Below are 19,526 nucleotides of genomic sequence, written 5' to 3'. Positions count from 1 at the left end.
ATGTTCTCCAAAAAGTAATTAGTGAGCCTTTTAACAAAGCAAACTTGTAATGTATACAGGATTTATATCTAAATGCTATAGAAATTATGAGGGAAATATGCCTTTTGGTGAATTTTACAAGTTTGTAGACTATAGCTTTATATCTTTGTTCCCTTTTTCTGCTGGAGTGTCCCAAATTGCAGTTTTGTAGCATTTCTTTGGTTAGTTGGGCTGAAAGCTGTCTATATGTTTACATTTTCAGCACTCTGCAAATCTTTTCTAAACTCTGGATGGATTTCTTCTGTCTGCTTTTGTTGATGATGCCAGAAGTCAGCAGGTCTGCTAGTTTGCTCAGTGGTGTGTTCACATGTTGGGAGTGAATTTCCTGAGTGCTCTGCTTTTTCTCCAGGTAGGAAGCATCTTGCTGAGGGGGATCCAGATAAAAGTTAGAGGATTCTTCTGCTGCTGGACCCAGGAAAGGAGGAACTGATGCATATTGGTGTGGTATAGGTGAGATGTGTTGCCTTGTGAAACATTATTCCTTGACTTCTGTTGAAGGAGCAATGTACTAGGAGTTGCTTATTTTAAAGGGTCAGGTCTAGAAAGAGATTGAAGAATAACAGGAGGTTGGTATAGCTTTACTGAATGCCAGCTTTAAAAATGTGTAGAAAATAGCTATGTAGAGCAATAGGCACAGATGAAAATAGTGGATCTATTGATATTTATGATATTTATTGATATTGAATTTATATTAAGACAAGCCAATAATCTTGAACTGTTTTCTAAAATTCAAAATTATACACAATTGTTACTTGTTGATTTAAATCTGGGACTTTAGTTCTGAAGGTTTCTGTATATTTCCACCTTGGTCCAGATGGAATTGTTGAGTCAGGGTATTAGGACAAGGCTGCTCATCCTCCATTTCGTTGTCGTCCATGTTTCTTGTCTTCTTGCCTTCTATTATCTCCTGCCTCATCACTTCCTGTTTAACCAACTAGACTAGACAAATTTATGTCATCAACAGCGTAAGCCCAGACTAACAAACACAGTTAATTTTTTAAGGGCCATTTTGGACCCATGGTGAGCCACAGTTTTCAACTACTTAGCTGCGGTACCAACCATTCCAATTTCAGTGACCCGAAGTGATTGCAAACCATTTTGTGCATGTTGCTGCAGTGGAACATGGTACAGTTCTAGAAAGCAACCAATCACTTTTGGTATGTGGCCGCTGCACAATGGCCAACAATGCAACTGCAAATGTTTTATCTGCGGTGCAAGTTGCCACTCCCAGCAGCAGTTTGCTATGCACCTGCAAGTGACCAACTGTCCAGTTTTCCACAGTAGGTGTGAAAGGTAGCTAATTTGCAGAATATACCCAAATTATGAATGGAGAAGGGTACGGTCTCTGCCAATAGAAGCTATAGTGTGTTCCCCCAAAGAGTTAATTATCTGCATGATTGTAGTTTGGTATCCAGTTCTTTAAGCATAATATTTAACAGATAACACATACAGTGCAGTAGTAAATTAGGCTTAAAGTAGAACTAAACCCATCTAATACCCATCTGTTCTTGCTTGTTGCAGGGCTCTACCATTTTCTTTTCTTCATGGAGATTATCTTCATCTTGACTGGCCAGGCCAGGGTGAAATATCCTCTGCACAGGCTCGTGAATGTTCATTCAGTCTGAGAAAAATCGAGATTGCTGGGTTTTCCTGGCAACCAACTCTGAGCTGCAAATGTGGAACTTTAATTGGAGTACTTGGAGTAGTATTTCCTTGCAAGCTGCAAGTGGTAAGTATATTTTTATATGAAATATCTATTAGTATAAAATATTTATTTTCAAACATTTTATTTTTGAATAAACATTTTGAAGAACAGATATGCAAAACATTTCATTTATTTTAAACAAAAAAAAATAAGGGGGTGTTGTTCTATCTCTAAACAAAACTTAATCTCAGCTCAATCTACCAGTTTTAGGAGAAACACCACCTAAATAGCATTTTGTGTTTTTCCCATCTTGTAAGCTGCATGAGCAACCCCTAAACCTCATTGCTTGGAATATGTTAGGGCAACAGTGCTTTGCAATGCAATACAAATTGATTTGTTCACATTTCTGGCAATCTCAAAATATTCCTGTTTTCTTGTGTGCAAGGAATTTTTCTGACATTTTCAATAAGTCGGATATTCAAATTTTGGATTTTGTCCTCCCTGTTAATGGTTATCAGGACAGAAAGAGAGAGAAAGTATTTCTGCAGTGACATAGACAGTCATCCAGACATAAAAACCTAACAGAGGTTCTAAATGTACCCTAATTAATACAAAATGAAATTATTTGATCACAGATATACTTTAATATTTGCTTGAAAAAAGGATACTTTAGGTGGTATAAGCAGATTTTTACCTAATGTAATATTTCACGTTTACCAGACCTTTATATGAAATACATACTTTTCATTCTCTGGTGGCAGAAAATATTTTTTGTAAATTAGTTTACTCGATGAAAACAGTAGGCGCAGCGGAGAGGGAATTTTTTTTTCGAGCTGGTACGGTATGAGCTGTAAAATGCAGGCATAGTCTATTCTACCATTAATTTTAAATTGGTTTGTTACCTTTTATAGCTGTTTTCCCAGATCTTGTACGGAAGGTTATATGCGTCACTTTTGTTACTACAAACTCTGAATTAAAATGAAAATCCAACTAAAACATTGTTTTATTTTGTTTAGAATATAGTTTGCAAAGAGTAAAAACCTTAGAAAATTTGTGGCTAGTGTTCCACTTAAATACACATAATGTTACACTAATGTTAGACATGGATGCTATTTATTTTTTTGAGATAAAAGAAATTAGAATGTTGGTGATGACATGCAAATCACCTACCTCAAAAAATGTACAAAACTCAGAAAAGCATCGAATTTCATCTGCATGTATACCCACAGTTTCAAAAATGTTTATTTGTTAAATATTCTATTCTTTACCTTAATACATGATATATATATTTCCAAGGATGTGTACACAAGCAAAACTAAAGACCTAATGTTTGGTGTGGAACCTCACAGCCCTGAAAGTCCTCATTGGCTTCAGGAGCAGGAAAATTATGGTAAGCAAAACCTCAAGCAGTGAAGTTTTGTTTGTCAAATATCACTCTGCATTAGAGTAGTTTTTTTTCTACATCGTCCTATGGTTATAGGTGCAGAAGTACACCCACATTTGATGGCTGGATAATAATGTTTTTAATACAGCTCCCGGCTATTTAGGTCATACATTTAGACAAGAGTTGGGAGTTGAGTGGTAGGAGAAAAAATTGGCAAGGCATGTTGAAATTTATAGGATGTATGAGGACATTCTAGCATACCCTGGCTGGCACAAACACTGCATTTCTAAGCCAGGGGAGCGACTCTACCTGTCAGTAATATATAAGTATATTGGTAGGCGATTGCTTCCCAGATATATATGGAAGCCATATGTATGCAAAATGTTTGTAACCAAATCCCCTTAAAGTAAATTGCTGAAAGTGTAATTTGGCTTTCTGCTGGACTAGTAATTGGGCACCTTGCTTTTAAAGGCTAGTTATAATTTGTTTTAGTACTTGCCATTTAGTCTTCAGCTGCCATTGTGTTTTGCTGGACATCCTCCAGACATACCCGTTCCAATTTTATTTTTCCAGAATGAAAGCTCTTGTAAATTGAGGTACCACACTTTACAAAAGGGCCTTGACGGGGTAGTGTGGTTTCTATTTAAATGTATGCAACTAAAAATTCTGTTTTGAAATCAAATTGTTGCAACAGTGTAATTAGTTTTATCCATCTAGCTACCACATGGGCTAGAAAATGTCCTTTGCCATGTGCACCTGACTGTTAAAGGTTAGGTATAATTTTTTGAGCGATTGCCATGATGTTATCAGAAGATGTTAGCAGAAATTTTACATTGAATTATTTAGCAAAATGATTCAATCTTCCTGCAGATGTTTAGATGACATCCTTTCAAGTTATAGTAAGACTGGTCAATATACTCTACAATATAATATTGTACATTACTGATTTTGTTATGCACAAGGAGAAAACATCAGTATGCAGGTTGGATGAATGGCTTTATATGTTAGACAACATCTGTGCTAATAACCAGCAGTTCTGGATGCACAATTGGCCTCTGGGACGAAAAGGAACAATCTGCATGTGTTCACCTTCTATCATAAAATGAAGCTTAAACCACTTACATTTTGGATTTATGGAAGCATGTGAATACATTCTGCTTTAAGACATCAATAATATACATCCCAGTGAAATTCAAATGTGCAGTGTTCAACAAATAAATAGTGCTTCGGTTCTGACTTAGCTGTTGTTTACAATTCCCAATAATTAATTTGCGTAGCCAAGGCAAATGCATGTTAGTCATCAATTCAATTGCACTGTAAGCCCGTGAAGTCAATGAGCATTGCCCATCTGGATAATTTCGTAGTTTATATGACTCAAAAGTAGTTCATATGATATAACCGTAATATAAAGCATTGACATTCACATAATAAAGACCCTTTTCAATCTTGCCTTTATCTAGCCATATACAGCAGTAAAGGTGTTATTGGGATTTTTCTGGTAGAACTGTTGAAAGAAGCAATACTGTAAATGTGTGATGACTATATCGTAGTCCTTTAGCAAAATTATTATATTTGATTTTTAATGGTTTTAAGTTGATTACAGGTCACTGATAGATGAGTCTCCATTATACTAATGAGACACCTCGCACATAATAAAGATATTAAGTTGGCTTTCATACATTAAAGCAGCAAGCTTTCAACACTGCCTCCCATGCTTTTGCTAGGATTTAAGTTTTTGTACACACCAAAGACAATCTCTCTTGATTGACTGAAAATGTTACCATTGCATAACTGCTAAAATCTGCTATTGTTTACCATTGGAAGAAAGCAGCAGGAAACTTCTACTCTTCTCTTCACTATGTCTATGGACAAGGACAACACTGTACAGCCCTCCTGCTTTAACTTATTAATTTAAAACATTTTATACTCAAATTCAAAACATGAAAGTAGTCAAAGTCCTCTTCTCAGCAGCTCAGCTCATCTTGTTTTCCTCTTCTACAGCACATTTATTGTGATTACATTGGAGTCTACGTCAGAAGGCTGCTGAATTGCTGGTAGGAGAGTGGAGAAGGGGAAGTTGAGCTGCTGTAAACCAACTATATAGACTTTAGTGTTTCCAAGGTAAATATTAAGGATGAACTTCTACACAACGCCTGAGGCTACAGAGGTCAATGAGTTCCTGTTATAAAGCCCATCTACTGCTTGTTGTTAACATGTGTGAAAATTTGCCTGTGTATAAGGAGACACAGGCAAATGAGCAGGCAGTTAAAAATAGTCATACTTAAGTATGCATAAGTTTTGAACAGTGGTAAAGTTATCTATCTCCATGACCTGTTTAGCCATCCTATGATGTAGGGTTTTTGTTTTGTTTTTTGGCCAGGGGAGGTTTTAGAAATTTTTTGTATCTTACGGTTAGTTTATATATATAATTCCTTTGTAGGTATGCTAATTGCCTTTTAACAATACTCCTTATGTTGATGCTTTATAGCTTGTAAACACTTTAAAATATGACATAGGGAGTATACGTTGGTATATTTAAATAAATGTACTTGCGTTTTACAGTGTTCAAGTGGTACAGACTTTTTTTTAGTAAACTGGTATGAAAGGAGGAGGTTTTGATTTGTTTTTATTTGCTTTTCTACTAATTTTATTTTTCACCATTTTTTAAAAATTTTTGTAGCATAACACTATACCTAAAATCATTAACTATAGCCTTAAGCATTTTCTTTTCACCCTAATGTCTTCATAAAAATATTAATTAACAGAATAAACAAAAAAATGGGGGAGGATAAAATGGTAGGTGTATTCATTTGCAACAATAAAAACATGTCTATATTTTCTCAGTTTTATAGTTATCATGAAAAATAGGTAGAACGCACTAGGGAAATACAAGGCCAAAGACAAACAAATTAAATTCATGTGAGTGTACCAGGGCAGTATTGCCATTAGGCATAATTTTTTAGTTCTGTCACTCATCACTAAAATACAATCATCTCATTAATTTTTTGCAAAGACCAGATAAGTGTCTTTTTTAAAAAGAGATGATGATAGCATTGGGGTGCTGTAACAAAGCCTACAGAATCCAAAAAAAGTTGTATGGAATCCCAATATTTCATGTTAAACCTGCATTTTATCAGAAGATATATTCATTTAATGCTTAAGCTGTTAGCCTAGAACCAAAATGTAGCTCTTATTACTGCAGACTAAGACCTGTTAACTGTATCAGGAGTGCACAGCAGGGGAGGTTACAATGAATTAGCTGTTTGCTTAAATTGCTTTAACACTTTACAAATGGCTATTGGATTCTCAGGAAAGTTTTCAAGCTTAATTTCCAAAATGATTTGTCCTCTGCATCTAAATAGACTACCCTTACGACTGTAATGTGAGGTCACATCACCAGCATATATAATCAAAAACGTATCTAACATTTGCATGGGTGCTAAACTTATTCTAGCTTTTTCAGTACATAAATTTAAATATGCCTTCACTTACATACACTGTGTATTGCCAATGTATTTTCATAATATCTGATCCTAAGATATTACCAGGTAATAGCAGCATATCCCTAAATTCTATTGGCACTGCTTTTTTTTATTACTTTTAAAATTCATATAAGCAAATTTAGATAAATAGCAATCACTGTAACAGTAACTGGGGAATGTAAATGTACAAATGCTGTCCGGGCATAATTTTCCTTGGTTGGTAATGGTTGAAGAACCTCTAATGCTGCAGTGCAGTTGTTTACATTGTGCAGATGGGTAATTACCATATAAATATTAAAAAGTGCTGCTTTGATATCACTGGTATTAGCAGTAGATACTTATGGCCGTATAATGTGATGAGAGCAGGTAATTAATCAGATCACATCAGCTACTTACCATGCTGATTTTCTAATAATGGCCATAGACAGGTCCATTGTGAGTTGGTCGTGTTTTAAACTTTCTGTTTCAACTCGATTGTTTGTGCTCTCCTGAGAAAATGTTGGCAAACCATTATAAAAAAACAAAAAACTTTTTTTGTAGTTAAGCTAAGATATTACCTAATACTATTTTGAATTTTTCTTTTTGCTGAAGAGGGGGGGGGGGGCAAAAGGCTCATTTTAAATGTGTATCACTATCTATTTACAGCATTTTATAGGCTTTCTAGATTAATTGGATCATTGTATGGCTCGGGCTGAAATTTCATGTAGACAGAGCAACAAGACAGGCAGCTACTGCTGTTTTTCTAGCTTATCCATAGTACTCTGTAAATAATTTGTCATGGCAAGATTGTACATAAACAAGGATGTCAAAGACAGTACATAAACAATAAAAAGACAGAGATTATGTGACCATTTTAAACATGTAAATGTAAAGTAAAATCAAAGTAAAAATAAAATTGATCATAGACCGTTATTATTTCCAACTAAAAAGCTATGGCCTTTGTTAGAAAAGTTCAATTATTTTTTTTCCCAGCACCAGAGGTTAGAAAGATGTTTAATTAAATAGCAATTGGTTGAATTGTTGAAATTGTCATTACTCTGTACAAACATTTAAAGGAACAATATACTGGAATATAAATGTATATATTACAATATAGTAACCTTACTATGAATTCGCAGTAGATGATGGTGGGGACATATGTTGAATTGTGCTTTATGCTCCCAATGTAACATTAGAGGCAACTTAGGAAAGTGCTAAACATAACTTACAGCCCTCCGCCACCCTTTTCCATTCATTGAACTGAGCTTGGTATATTCTTTCAAAGTACCATAGTCAACTAGAATGTTCATGGTGTCTGATTGATTTGCATGTCAATGGTTATAAAATAGGCATCTACCTTACCCCTAGTGATCAGTTTCTTCTTCGAAAGTAAGCTTCCTCCTTCAGAATTTTTCCTGTATGAAGTTTAAAATTATAAAAAATGCCATAACAAATTTTGCTGTTTATGTATGCTGCTGTGTGATTTTTTTGGAGAACGTCTAAATTTCAGGTATCCAGGCTTTTGTTAGATCAACTGACAAAATTGATTAGTAAAGATTAGCTAATTCAGAGAAATAAACACTTTTTAAAGAACTGGTTAATTTGAATTTTCATTTAAATGTGTGTAGGTAGGTAAAGAAAAGATAGATAGATAGATAGATAGATAGATAGATAGATAGATAGATAGATAGATAAACAGCCAAAGGATTGTAGACATCATTTGTTTATAGCCATGGTCAATAAAATTATGCTTTTTTTCCAGCCACTGCCACCTATTTCGCAGCTATAACAATCTTGACTCTTCTGTAATGGTTTTCTACAAGAATAAGTGTGTTTGTGAAATTTTGTGGCACAATTTAGCGAGAAGAAGAAGAAGAAAATTTGAGAGGAAAAGTACCAGAAAAGAAAACCTTATTTTCCCATTGACATCTCCATTAATTACCAAGATGATCAGTGGGGTTGAGATCAGGGCTTTTAAGCCAGGGCTGTTTGGGGCCACCTTATGACCCTTTTCTTGTGCGCAGGGGCAGTCATGCTAAAACAAACAAGAAATGTGAGTTTAGAACATTTTAATTTTTTCATCCACAAGTTTGTTTTCTTTTCAAGTGTAATGACTTGTGTTCTAGATAGTGGAGCAATGGTACCTAAACACAGAACTGTTTATTACTCCCTAGCTGTATTCTAGCTTTATATTAGTATGTACATAATTCAAAAACATTTGTTTTGTTCTGTAACCCTTCTTGTCTTTCTAGAAGAATTATCATCTTGTAAAAGATGGCACTCAATGTAAATAGAAATGTGTAACCCAAGGCTTCAAATTATTTAGCATGGGATATCGGGCAAGGTAAGTTTTTATAGCCTACTAGATTGTAAGCTCTTCGGGGCAGGGTCCTCTCCTCCAGTGTCACTGTCTGTATTTGTTTGTCATTTGCAACCCCTATTTAATGTTCAGCGCTGCGTAACATGTTGGCGCTATATAAATCCTGTTTAATAATAATAATAATAATATTATTAATAATTATAATTATTAGCAGGCATATTTAGTAGGAATAACAGACCAAAATAAAATGCCACATTTAGGCAAAGCAGAAAATTATGACTAATGTCAAACTGTAGCAAGCTCAAGCTCCAGATTTCACCAAAATTGTATTTTCAATAAACATGTTGTATTTAGCATCCCACTGCCATACTATGAATCAGCTTTCACGTCAATGACATGCATCACCAAAAACATGATCAGTTCAAAGCATTGGTGTTTTAACAAATACAGAAATCAAATAAAACAGTCAGCAGGTAATTCTTATGATTAGTTTGTAACACAGAACAAAAGCATGCAACATGGACATAATGGCTGCAAATTAAAATTTGTATTAACTACATGGTAATATGTCTACATAGACTGCAGATGTCTTCATGCAACAGTGTGATCTATAGATTCAGCATAAATAATATACCCAGATGTTGGTTTTATGACTCTACATAAAACCAGTGCTCTAATACATTTAAAAATAATTACATTTGAAAATAAAATGTATACCCAAACATTATTCTACGCCATATCTTTTGGCATCAAAAATATTTTCTCAGTTTTTAAATTACAAAACAAATATTCTAGTAATTCATAAAGTGCCTCAAGTACTGGTCTTTTTCTCTGGAACACATAAAGTATATATATATTATGTCTGATTCAGCTGAAAATTTGTGGTGTTGCTGAGCATAAATGATAGCACTAACTAATAAATGTCTATTTGCACCTGGGATGACTGCTTTGTATACCTAAAATATACAGGAGCTTTTCTATCTTTAAAGTGCAACGTTTGCCATTCGAAAAGATAAAACAAAACTTTTTTGTCTAGCATTAAAATTATTGCCAAATTATAAAGCTTTGCCAAGCAGCATAACTATTTAGAGTAATATGATTATGATACTGTTTTTAAGACAAGGGTATTTTATGACAATCATACAGGGCAATGACCCTTAAAAAAAAAAGATGAAGTCATAATTGAAAATAAGTGGTGCAAAGTTAATGCCACAGGGTAGTTTGCTATTGTCAGAGAACAGACAGGACCTTAGGCATACAAAATTGAAGGCATGTATCTGTCTTGTCCATAGCAAACAAGTAATCAAATGTTAGAGTTTTCTTTCTAAACAGATGCCTGCAATCCGGTAAAAAAATTGTAATACATTCTGTTTCCATGCCATTGGTATGTAAAAGCAATTTATAATGAACTCTCCTCTCATCTTAGCTCTTTTTCTATTACTTTCTATTAAACAGAATCTTGGCAGCCTTCTAATGTAAACACACAGCAGGAGATTCTTAGAAAATTAAAAATGACTTTCGAGTCTTTCTTGTGGTCATTGAGGATTTTTGACAACCAGTTACTTCACTGTACATGCAGCTAGAGAGGTAAGTGCTTGTTTTAAAGCTCTTTTATATAAATATATAATATAAGTAAATATTTTTTGTTTTCTAATTTGGGCACAGGTGCGATTTAACACCAGGCCATAAAATACTTTGAATAATACAAAATATGCTAGTTCCAAACATAGTGTTAGTAGTGGGTCAATTGGAACCCTGTAGAGATTCTAAAATACTTGTTTGTTGTGCTCATGGACGGAACAGCCTTCCCTGTTATACTAGTCTACCTCCCTCGGTTTATTTAATTGTTTATGTTTGTATACATGTGTTTGCTCATTTTATATAGTCAAGATACTTTTTGGTGAAATTTAGCATCTTGATATTGTTCAATTGGTAATCACTATATAAATGGTGGTAATACAAATGAGATTTCCTAAGGAGAGTTTTTTTATTGCACTCATTACATGGCTGTAACCTTGGAATAATGATCTTTACAAGGAAACAACCATGTATATATAACAGAGTCAAAGCATTTCCAGTTTGACCTCTACCATGAATTGATGTAAAGATTATTAGCTTGTTGAAGAATTTACAAGTTGTAATTATCAATTTAAAGAACCATGGACATTAAAAACTCTTGTAAAGATACTGCTCCTAAGGACAATGGCAGAAAAGGCATCTAAAGCTTCTCTTAAATTTAAAGAACAGTGTGTCCTCTGTTGACTTAAGTGCATTAGCTCAGCATTAAAAAAAGGGGGGCTCAGTCTTTTATCACACAGGAGGATGAGGAGGGTGATCAAGAAATTTTACATGCAGCATTTTTGGAAATGAATATATCTTCCATCCATCTCACGTGACAGAAAGAGAACAATTCTAGTTTGTGTATATTCAGAGCTATTGCGGAACTGAAATGGGGAGACATGCATTATTTTCTATTGATACTCCCTGTTAGTCTGATCCCCAGTCCCATGCTTATGTTACTCATCATTCACTAGGTTATCGTAAAAAGAAACCTTTTATTATTTCTTTTTAGGAAAATAAGCCTTATGGCTTTCTTGCTGTGAATCTTCATGTTCCAAAAGAATAATTATCAAGTATTAAGGATTAAAGACGTGCAACTTATTTACTATGGAACAAATTTTTTTAATTTATTCTGATTGCATAAGAAAATCTATGTTCCATTTCTTGTTTTATGAAATGCCACTGAGAGATGAAAATCTGAAGGAAACCTTACCCTTAGATTCATTATCCCAATATATGTAAATACATGTGATAATTAGATGACCATATCACCGTTTACTCTCAGTAAAAATCCATACAGAATGCTCTTGATTTAAGTATCTGCTGAACTTTGGAGGGCTGCCCATCATGCAATCTGCATTTCTCTAGACTTCTTTCTGCAAGTGTCATTTAAATCACTGTTCTGTGTGCATCGCTCCTTCACTTTTGTATGATGAGGCTTTTTAGAGGATGTGATGTGAGACTTCTCTGAGGAATTGTTAACTGACAGCAGGGCTGTTTCATTAATATCCATGCCTAAGTGCTTGAAAACAGTTCCATCCTTATACCTGCAACTCCTACAAGTGTTTTTAAGCCTAGGCTCCTGCCTTAATTCTGAAAATCCTTCTTTGGAACAACATGTCTGATTGTTCAGCCCACATAACGTGATCAGATGCCAAGCCAACAAAGACGTAGACCTTTATTAACTCTGTTTGTTCTGCAAAGAGATGAAAGAGTGGCATCAGCACAATTTTAAGAACCATGATCCCATTTAGCCTTGGGGCCCTTTTACCTCCATGCATCAGGACCATTACTTGCTCTGGCCCTATTTAGTTCCTTTGCATATTTTCCTTTCTTTGCATATCAATCATTTTTTTTAGGCAGTTGCTTTTCTTTCTCAAGCTTACAAAAATACTCTATTTGATGATTCATGAAATTGGGCAAAAATTGTAAAAGAATTGACATTAACAGAAGCATTACTGATAAAATCTTGAGATTCGATAAAGATGAGTAATCTCATCAGACATGAAATAAAAAGCCTATTTATACTGACATAATAATTTTGTAGCTAGACACTGTAACCATGGCAATAGTGACGAATACCAAAATTGAGATTTACACTGGTATGACAAAATAAATGTGAAGAGGAGGAAAAACTGATAGATCTATGCCGTTTGCCACTGACTCCACAAATATAAAATACATTATTTCAGTTGGAGTCAGGTGAATACAGTGCATTCGTTGAGACCAGCAAGTACACACACTCACACGCATACTAACACACCAGTCAACATGGTTTAGCTTTCACCCCTTACCATACATTGGTTATGAACATTGTCTGTACACAACCATCTAGATATATTGTGGTAGTCCTTGTGTAATATCTCCCTGTCCCATTTGCAGGCATCAGTGATTGTCAGTGCAGATCATGAAGCAGTATGGTCTCTGTACAGAAGTCTGGGTGATGTTATGTGGTTGTGGTGGTTGTGCTGCTGCACAGCTCTGTAGCAGGGTATATTTCATCATATGGAGGAGGCTGCTCATTAGGTAGAGGGTAACAATAAGGGTATGAAGGGTTTAAATCGGGATCCATGGGCGAGTAACCAGGTAGCTCCAGAGACGGGTGACCCCCACAGTGTACTTCAACACCTGCTTCATCAAAAAGATGAAATACCCCAACATTAATGTAGGATACACTTTGGAAGGGGAAGTCTCCAGGAGAGAAGTCATGCTCCTCGTTTGAGAAGATGGAACCCCTGTTCTGCCGCTGAAAGCGCCTTCCACCACATCTCCTTCTTCTCCTGCGCCGCTGCTGGGAGGATTTGTAGTTTTTGACCAGCAACAGGTTGATAAGCCCCAGCAGACATTCCAGGGAGTTAAAAATGGTAGATATGACCAAACCCCGTTGATAATCCTTCAGCTTCTGGCACTTGGTGGAACTGCTTCCTGCGCCAGGTGTTGTTTGTTGCAAGCAAAAGTGTGAATACTTTCTTTCCACAAGCGACACAGTGTCCCCATCTATCACTGCCCCAGCAAAGGCGCTCAATACACCCAACATGAATACCAGTACTCCGAGGAGGAGGAAGTTCTGACTGCTGGGTTTACTCTCCCCTGCCGCATCTTCGCGGCAGCAGATAAGGGCAGATCCCAAGAGGGAGAGACCCGCTGAGAGAAGCAACCCGGAGTAGAAGGCGCCAGCGGCCGTACCCAAACGAAATGGCTCACCCTTCAGCTCAGAACCCAGAGAGAAGCACTTAAGGCCCACGGCGGCTGCACTTAGGGCGCAGGCAAGTAGGAAGCAGCTGGAGAGCGCAGCGCAGGCTCCCCGGACACCCCACTTCATCCTCCGCGCCGACCTCTCCTCTTTCAGCACCCCCTCCTCTCCTTCTCCTCTTCCTCCTCCTCCTGTGCTCCGGCCGGCTCTCTCTCCTCATCCTCCCGTATCCTCCTCCCCAGCTGCCCTTTCCAGGAAGGAGGTGGTGGGGTCCAGAGAGGACATGCTTTAGGGAGAGAGGCTGTAGAGCTGCATGCACTAGGGCTTAGCCCAAGGATCCTGGCTTTCTGAGTCCAGTCAGCAGCAGCAGTTGTAGTAGCATACAGCAGCACAGCTCCCTCTCACTGCACCTTCCCAGCCTCTGCACATTGCATTATCTCATTGCTCTTAGAAGAGGATTAAATATTGATGTGAGAGAGGGGGGAATACAGGCAATGTGCTGAGGAATAGACAAGAAAGCCTGTCAGACTTTACACCAGCCGGCTCTGCTGCACACCAGTCCGTTTTAGGCTAGGAGGAAAAAAACAATCACTTAGCAGTTGATGTCATGAAGCCCACACAGAGCTGGTTCCTCCCCCAGAATTGCTATCTTTAACCTGCATATCTTCAAAGCATGGAAGAGGTTAATGGTGCAAGAGACTAGTTGTATGAAGAGAAGCTGCTTGATTGTGCGGATACTGCATTGTGACAAAAGCACAGAAATGGGGAAACGGAATATGCCACTGCTGCCCTTAAATCTCTGCCCATCAATGAAAGATTTCAGGAGTTAATTGCTATTTTCTTCCAAAGACTACATATACTCTTTCAATTAAAGGTAGCTGTGAATCACGCTGAAACACATTCCGGCTAGCTTCCATTGAAATGGCTAGTAAATGTTTTGAATAGCATCATGAACAATAGGTGTAACAAATTCTAGTATATAGCACTGCAGCATGGAATGTTTATTCTGCTGCTCAAACTTTTTGTATTCCTGAGTGACTACATAATAATCTATTTTACTGAACACAGCCAGCATGCTAAGTTTATAGGCCCTAGGCACATTTTGTAGCTGGAATGAGGCACTTGCTGCATACCATATTGATAACACTGGGGAACACATTTTTTGTTGAGTTAGATCTTACACTTGTTTTTTATACATTTTTGGGTGGTGAATCCAGAAATGACCCCAGTTTTTTGCTATCACATCTAGTTTTTACGATACAAGGTACCCTCCATTTTTGTCAAAAAAACATACAAATTTTACATTCAATGAAATATAATGAAATATTAACTTGAATGTACTGTTTATTTAAATTTCTTTTGTTTATACAGATGATTTATTGTTACTCTATGACTTTTTTTTTTACAATAAAACATTTGAAAATTAATCGGGTAAGCGGTTAAGGTAAAAATTTAAACTTAAAGCTTTTCCGGGAGTGTTCAATGTTCATATGTACATCCCATCTACCCTGATACTGTCCTTCCATGACCTTCAAATCGAGGTGGAATCATTCACCTTGCTCATCACTGACTGCACCAAGGTTTTCCAGGAAGTTTAAAAGATGGCTATGCAGAAAATGCATCTTGATGCTCATATTGCAATCAAGCATTTTGTAGCTCTCCAAGAGATTATGAACAATTTCTGTGTACTTGCTTGTGTGTTTCTGAAAATGTCCTTGACAATGGCTTTGAATGATAACCAAGCATTCTTTTCAACTTCTGACATTGTACTGATGAAATGTTCATCTTTGATGAGCTGCCGAAACACACCGGTCTTTATTTTTTCAAATGACAGGCTAGGAAATGCCAAAATGAGGTACTTGAAACAGTCTCCTTCAGTTGGCAAAGCTTTAACGAACTGCTTCATCAGACCCAGGTTCATGTGCGAAGGCGGGAATATAATATTCTTTCTTTTAACAAGTGGCTCCTGTAGAATGTTTGGATCAGCTAGTTTTAGGGCAGATCTTGGAAGTCAGTTCCTTTCCGCCCAAAGCCTATCACGAACTTTGCTGTCCCACATGCACAGATAACTGGGATACTTGGTGTGTCCACGTTGCTGACCAAGAAGGAAGCATACCATTTTAAGGTCAACACAGATGACCCAATTGTGTTGGTGATATTGCAACAACTCAATGACTCTCTTTATGTCTGCATATTCTTCACAAAGAGAACACCCTTTAGCCTCCGCTCTGAGCCATCAATGAATAGTCACCATTCAGTTGAGTTATAGATTGGAAATCCCAATTCCTCCATTAAACCAGGTATGTTATGGCAATACACAAAGCCACTGTTGTTTCTAAAGTACTGAAGAAATGCAATTTCTCTGGTTTGAAAGTACAATACCTTCGTTGCTTTTTCAAGTAAGTTTTTCTCATGCAGTCTTGATGCTAGGTGTTCTGAAGCCTTCTTCGATAGTCCCAAATCACGTGCCAAATCACTCAACTCATGCTGATTAAATCCCTTACGAACAGAGTCCTCTTCAGTTTCAAACTCTTCATCATTGTTGTCACCTAGTTCATCACCATAATCATGTTTTTCAAGAGAGGGTAGTGTAACGAAGTGTAACAAAAACCGGCACTGGGATTTCATCTGAATGAGGCGTATAGGCGATGGTAGACTAGGATACTCTGTTACATTTATTTTTCTTGTTATATCCTGAAGTTTTCACTATACAAAAGTAACAGTCACTGAAATGATCTCCTGGCTCTCACCAAACCATAGGTATACCAAATAGCATCTTATCACGTGTTCCCTTTGTACACATCCATAAACTCTCGACACACTGTTTGCACACCTTATGAGGGGTCCAAGACTTATCTTGATCACCAAGTTTAACTTTGAAATATGCCAAATAGGCTTGCTCTACAAATGTGCTGATGTTTGTCCTTTTACTGGGAATGATGAAACTGCCACAGATATAACAAAATAAATCGGGGTTGTTTAGGCACTTACGACGAGAAACAGCAGAGCCAGACATGATCTGAAAGAACGGAAATACGTGTGTAAGCAGAAAAATATATTTTGCCTATTCACTACGTAGAGCAGCGCACAACCTCTGACCAGCAGTAGAGAAAAAACCTGACACCTGAGAAGAAAACTAACTGCACTTTCACAATTAGCATACCTATTTTATTGTAAATAGGCTTAAAAATTGAAGTCCCCAAAATTGTTTCCCAGTGTATTAGGGATTTTACAATCCTTTTTAAAAACATTAAAAAAAAATCATGCTATTTTCCTATACAATATATATATATATATATATATATATATATATATATATATATCACCTAAAAGGAAATCCAAAATTGTATGGTAGAGTGCATGTTAAGCATAAACTTTTATTTCTAGTGGGAACGAAACTCATTTGTTTTTTTGGTTTACTGCATTCTTAGAACTATTTTTAGAAAACCTAACTAACCTACCATGGCCTATGTGAATCCTGATGAAACCCACATAAATACTGGTAAAGGTTGTTTACCATACGCTAAACTGTAAATGGTTTCTGAAAACCCAATAAAATTTGGCCTGGACATAGTCTCTGTAATTATTGAGGCTCTTGATCAATAACTACAGTGACCATATGAAAAAAGAAAAAAAATTTGTTCTTAACACACACACGCTTGTGCATGTGCATCTAGTGATTGTGGCATGCATGTCTGGCATGCGCATAAAGTATTGGTAAGGGATATAATTGATATAATAAGCTTTCCTACCAGTTGGATGTAATTACAAATATATCTCAACTATGCAACCATGCATTTTGGTGAATTTCATGAAAAAGTTTGGTTAAAAGTACATTTCTCGGTTTTGCTTATCACTATTTGATGATTTGTGAATTGTAGTGCCACATTTTATTGATATCAGGACATTTTTGGAGACCTTTGTACAGATCACAAAACATAGCTGAAATTAGTTGTTTATCTGATGTAGAACTTTAAATATTTTTTCAGTATGATCAAATGTAAACATTTAAAATGCAAAATTGATGATTTCCTGGATGCATTGAATGGTGTTATTCATATTGAATTTTGTAAGATACCTACAGTCTTTGTGATATCTGTACACTATTCTTTACATCTATTAAAACTTCCTCTCTTGGGGTCATTGGGTTTACACATTGACATATCTCTGCAACAATTTACTTGGTGGTACCAGGTATAAATGTAATATAGTTACTACTAAATATTTTATTTCTATTGGTGCTACTGATAAAGCTTTTTTCCCTTTATATTCCCCTTGTTTTCATAGGAATCATACATTTATATGAATATCAATTTCTGAAGCTCTAGGATCTATATGTATCAGTTCAGTTATGGTGTGATATATCTTAGAAATATTGTAAAAGAAGTACATTTTAGAAATATTTGTAGTTTACCACTGTACATGCATTTTTAGAGGAAGACATCAGCAAAAGAACTTCTCTCACTGCCCCTGATTCATCAAGCAAAATTGGATTATCGGTCGCGCATTCGTATTAGCGATCCGGAATCGTGCGCGATCGCGCTATTCAACAACTGAAAAAGCTCGCGCACGGAGCCGCGCTTATCCGACAGCTTTTTACTGGCGATCTTGCAGGTAGTGAGGCGGGTGTACGCGCATACTCGAGTCCGGACCGCGGTAATCCGCGATCGCTGGCCGCGCGTACGTTCGCGCTCCCAGCGATCGCGGATTTCAATGATGAATCAGGGGCAATGTCTGTGTATGTGTATATATGTGTGTGTATATACATATATATATATATGGTATATACACATTGAGAGAGGTTCTATTGCTGATGTCTTCCTTTAAAATTGCATGTACAGTGGAAAATACACAGACGTGTACAATTAAACTACATTTTAGCTTATTTATTGAAATAATAAGACTCTTTAAAGTAATTTACAGCCCTGTAAATGTACATTTGCCTTTTGGATCTTGGGATGTCCCTTATTCCCTATGAAAATGACAATTTAACAAAGCTTTCAATGGTGAATGGCTAATGGAAACTAAGATTTACTTCCTCCTGTGGATTTATGACATTAGACTCTTTTACAATATTTCTAAGAATCCAAAGAATGACACTTCACTCCTTTAGTGCTTACAAAGGTTAAAAGCAGATGCTGCAACAATCCACATGCATCAGCCTAATTTTCTCTAAGCTCTTCTTTTATTAGGTCTTCTAGAACCTTAAAACGGCAGGTTACAAATGGTAATGAAATAAGAAAATTCCTCTTTGATTTAGAATAAGGAATTATCTTACTGTCTACATCCAAATCTTTACCAATATTCATGCTTTGAAAGACACGTACAAGAATTAAGGTTAGGATGGTTAATTATCCCACATCAAATAACTACATTTATCCATCAAAAAGAACATTCTACCCAGAGTGTTGTATTTTTGCCCTCATTAGGTCATCATAGAACATAATAAAATGTTTTGACTTATCTGGGGCAATAAAGGACACAGGCTTTTAGGCGAAATCTTCTGTTTTACCAAAAACGTGAAAGACATCTAGGTATTCCAAATTTTATATAAATGTTGTATTACGGTGCCTCTCATATGGCTGGCATTCTGGACTGGTGCAGACATGCTGATATCAAACAGTGTGTGTCTGTTGAGCAAACTTTCAGCAAAGTTCCTCTTGCAGCTCTGCCTTGGCTCCCCTTTTTGGAACAGCCAGACTTGTGCCTACACCCATCCAAACTTTGTCCCCATGTAAATAAAAAAACTTTGCTTAGATCACTTTTGCCACCTTCTCCATTCCCCCTCATGCCCATTACAGATCACCCCGCCTTCTCCTCAGGATTGGAGGATCCGGTCTTTCTTTGGCTTAGGCTTGACGGTGTGTATAGACTCGTACATAATCTTGTACAAATTTTTTATTGAGATTTTTAGCTACCGGTAG

General features: G+C 36.5%; 1 protein-coding gene and 1 long non-coding RNA gene across 2 annotated transcripts in view; one reads left to right on the top strand and one right to left on the bottom strand.

Annotated features, from left to right (window-relative positions):
* The first annotated feature begins 407 nt into the window (after positions 1-407).
* Positions 408-19,526, top strand: part of LOC140326203 (uncharacterized) — a 38,324-nt gene continuing 19,205 nt past the window's right edge. Inside the window, exons 1-3 of the long non-coding RNA XR_011919800.1 lie at positions 408-489; positions 1,561-1,768; positions 10,305-10,436. This is a non-coding gene — a long non-coding RNA (uncharacterized lncRNA). The remainder of the gene's footprint in view (positions 490-1,560; positions 1,769-10,304; positions 10,437-19,526) is intronic.
* On the bottom strand, positions 1,810-14,343 carry TMEM271 (transmembrane protein 271). Its single transcript, XM_072404578.1, has one exon. The coding sequence runs from the start codon at positions 13,729-13,731 to the stop codon at positions 12,856-12,858; it is 876 nt and encodes a 291-aa protein (XP_072260679.1). The 5' UTR covers positions 13,732-14,343; the 3' UTR covers positions 1,810-12,855.

This window comes from Pyxicephalus adspersus, chromosome 3 (genome assembly GCF_032062135.1).
Source record: "Pyxicephalus adspersus chromosome 3, UCB_Pads_2.0, whole genome shotgun sequence".
In the NCBI taxonomy this organism is placed as follows: domain Eukaryota; kingdom Metazoa; phylum Chordata; class Amphibia; order Anura; family Pyxicephalidae; genus Pyxicephalus; species Pyxicephalus adspersus.
This window is presented reverse-complemented; position numbering and strand designations above follow the sequence as displayed.

Bases quoted from the DNA above. Each gene is read 5' to 3' on its own strand.
- TMEM271 (XM_072404578.1), bottom strand. From the start codon at position 13,731: ATGAAGTGGGGTGTCCGGGGAGCCTGCGCTGCGCTCTCCAGCTGCTTC.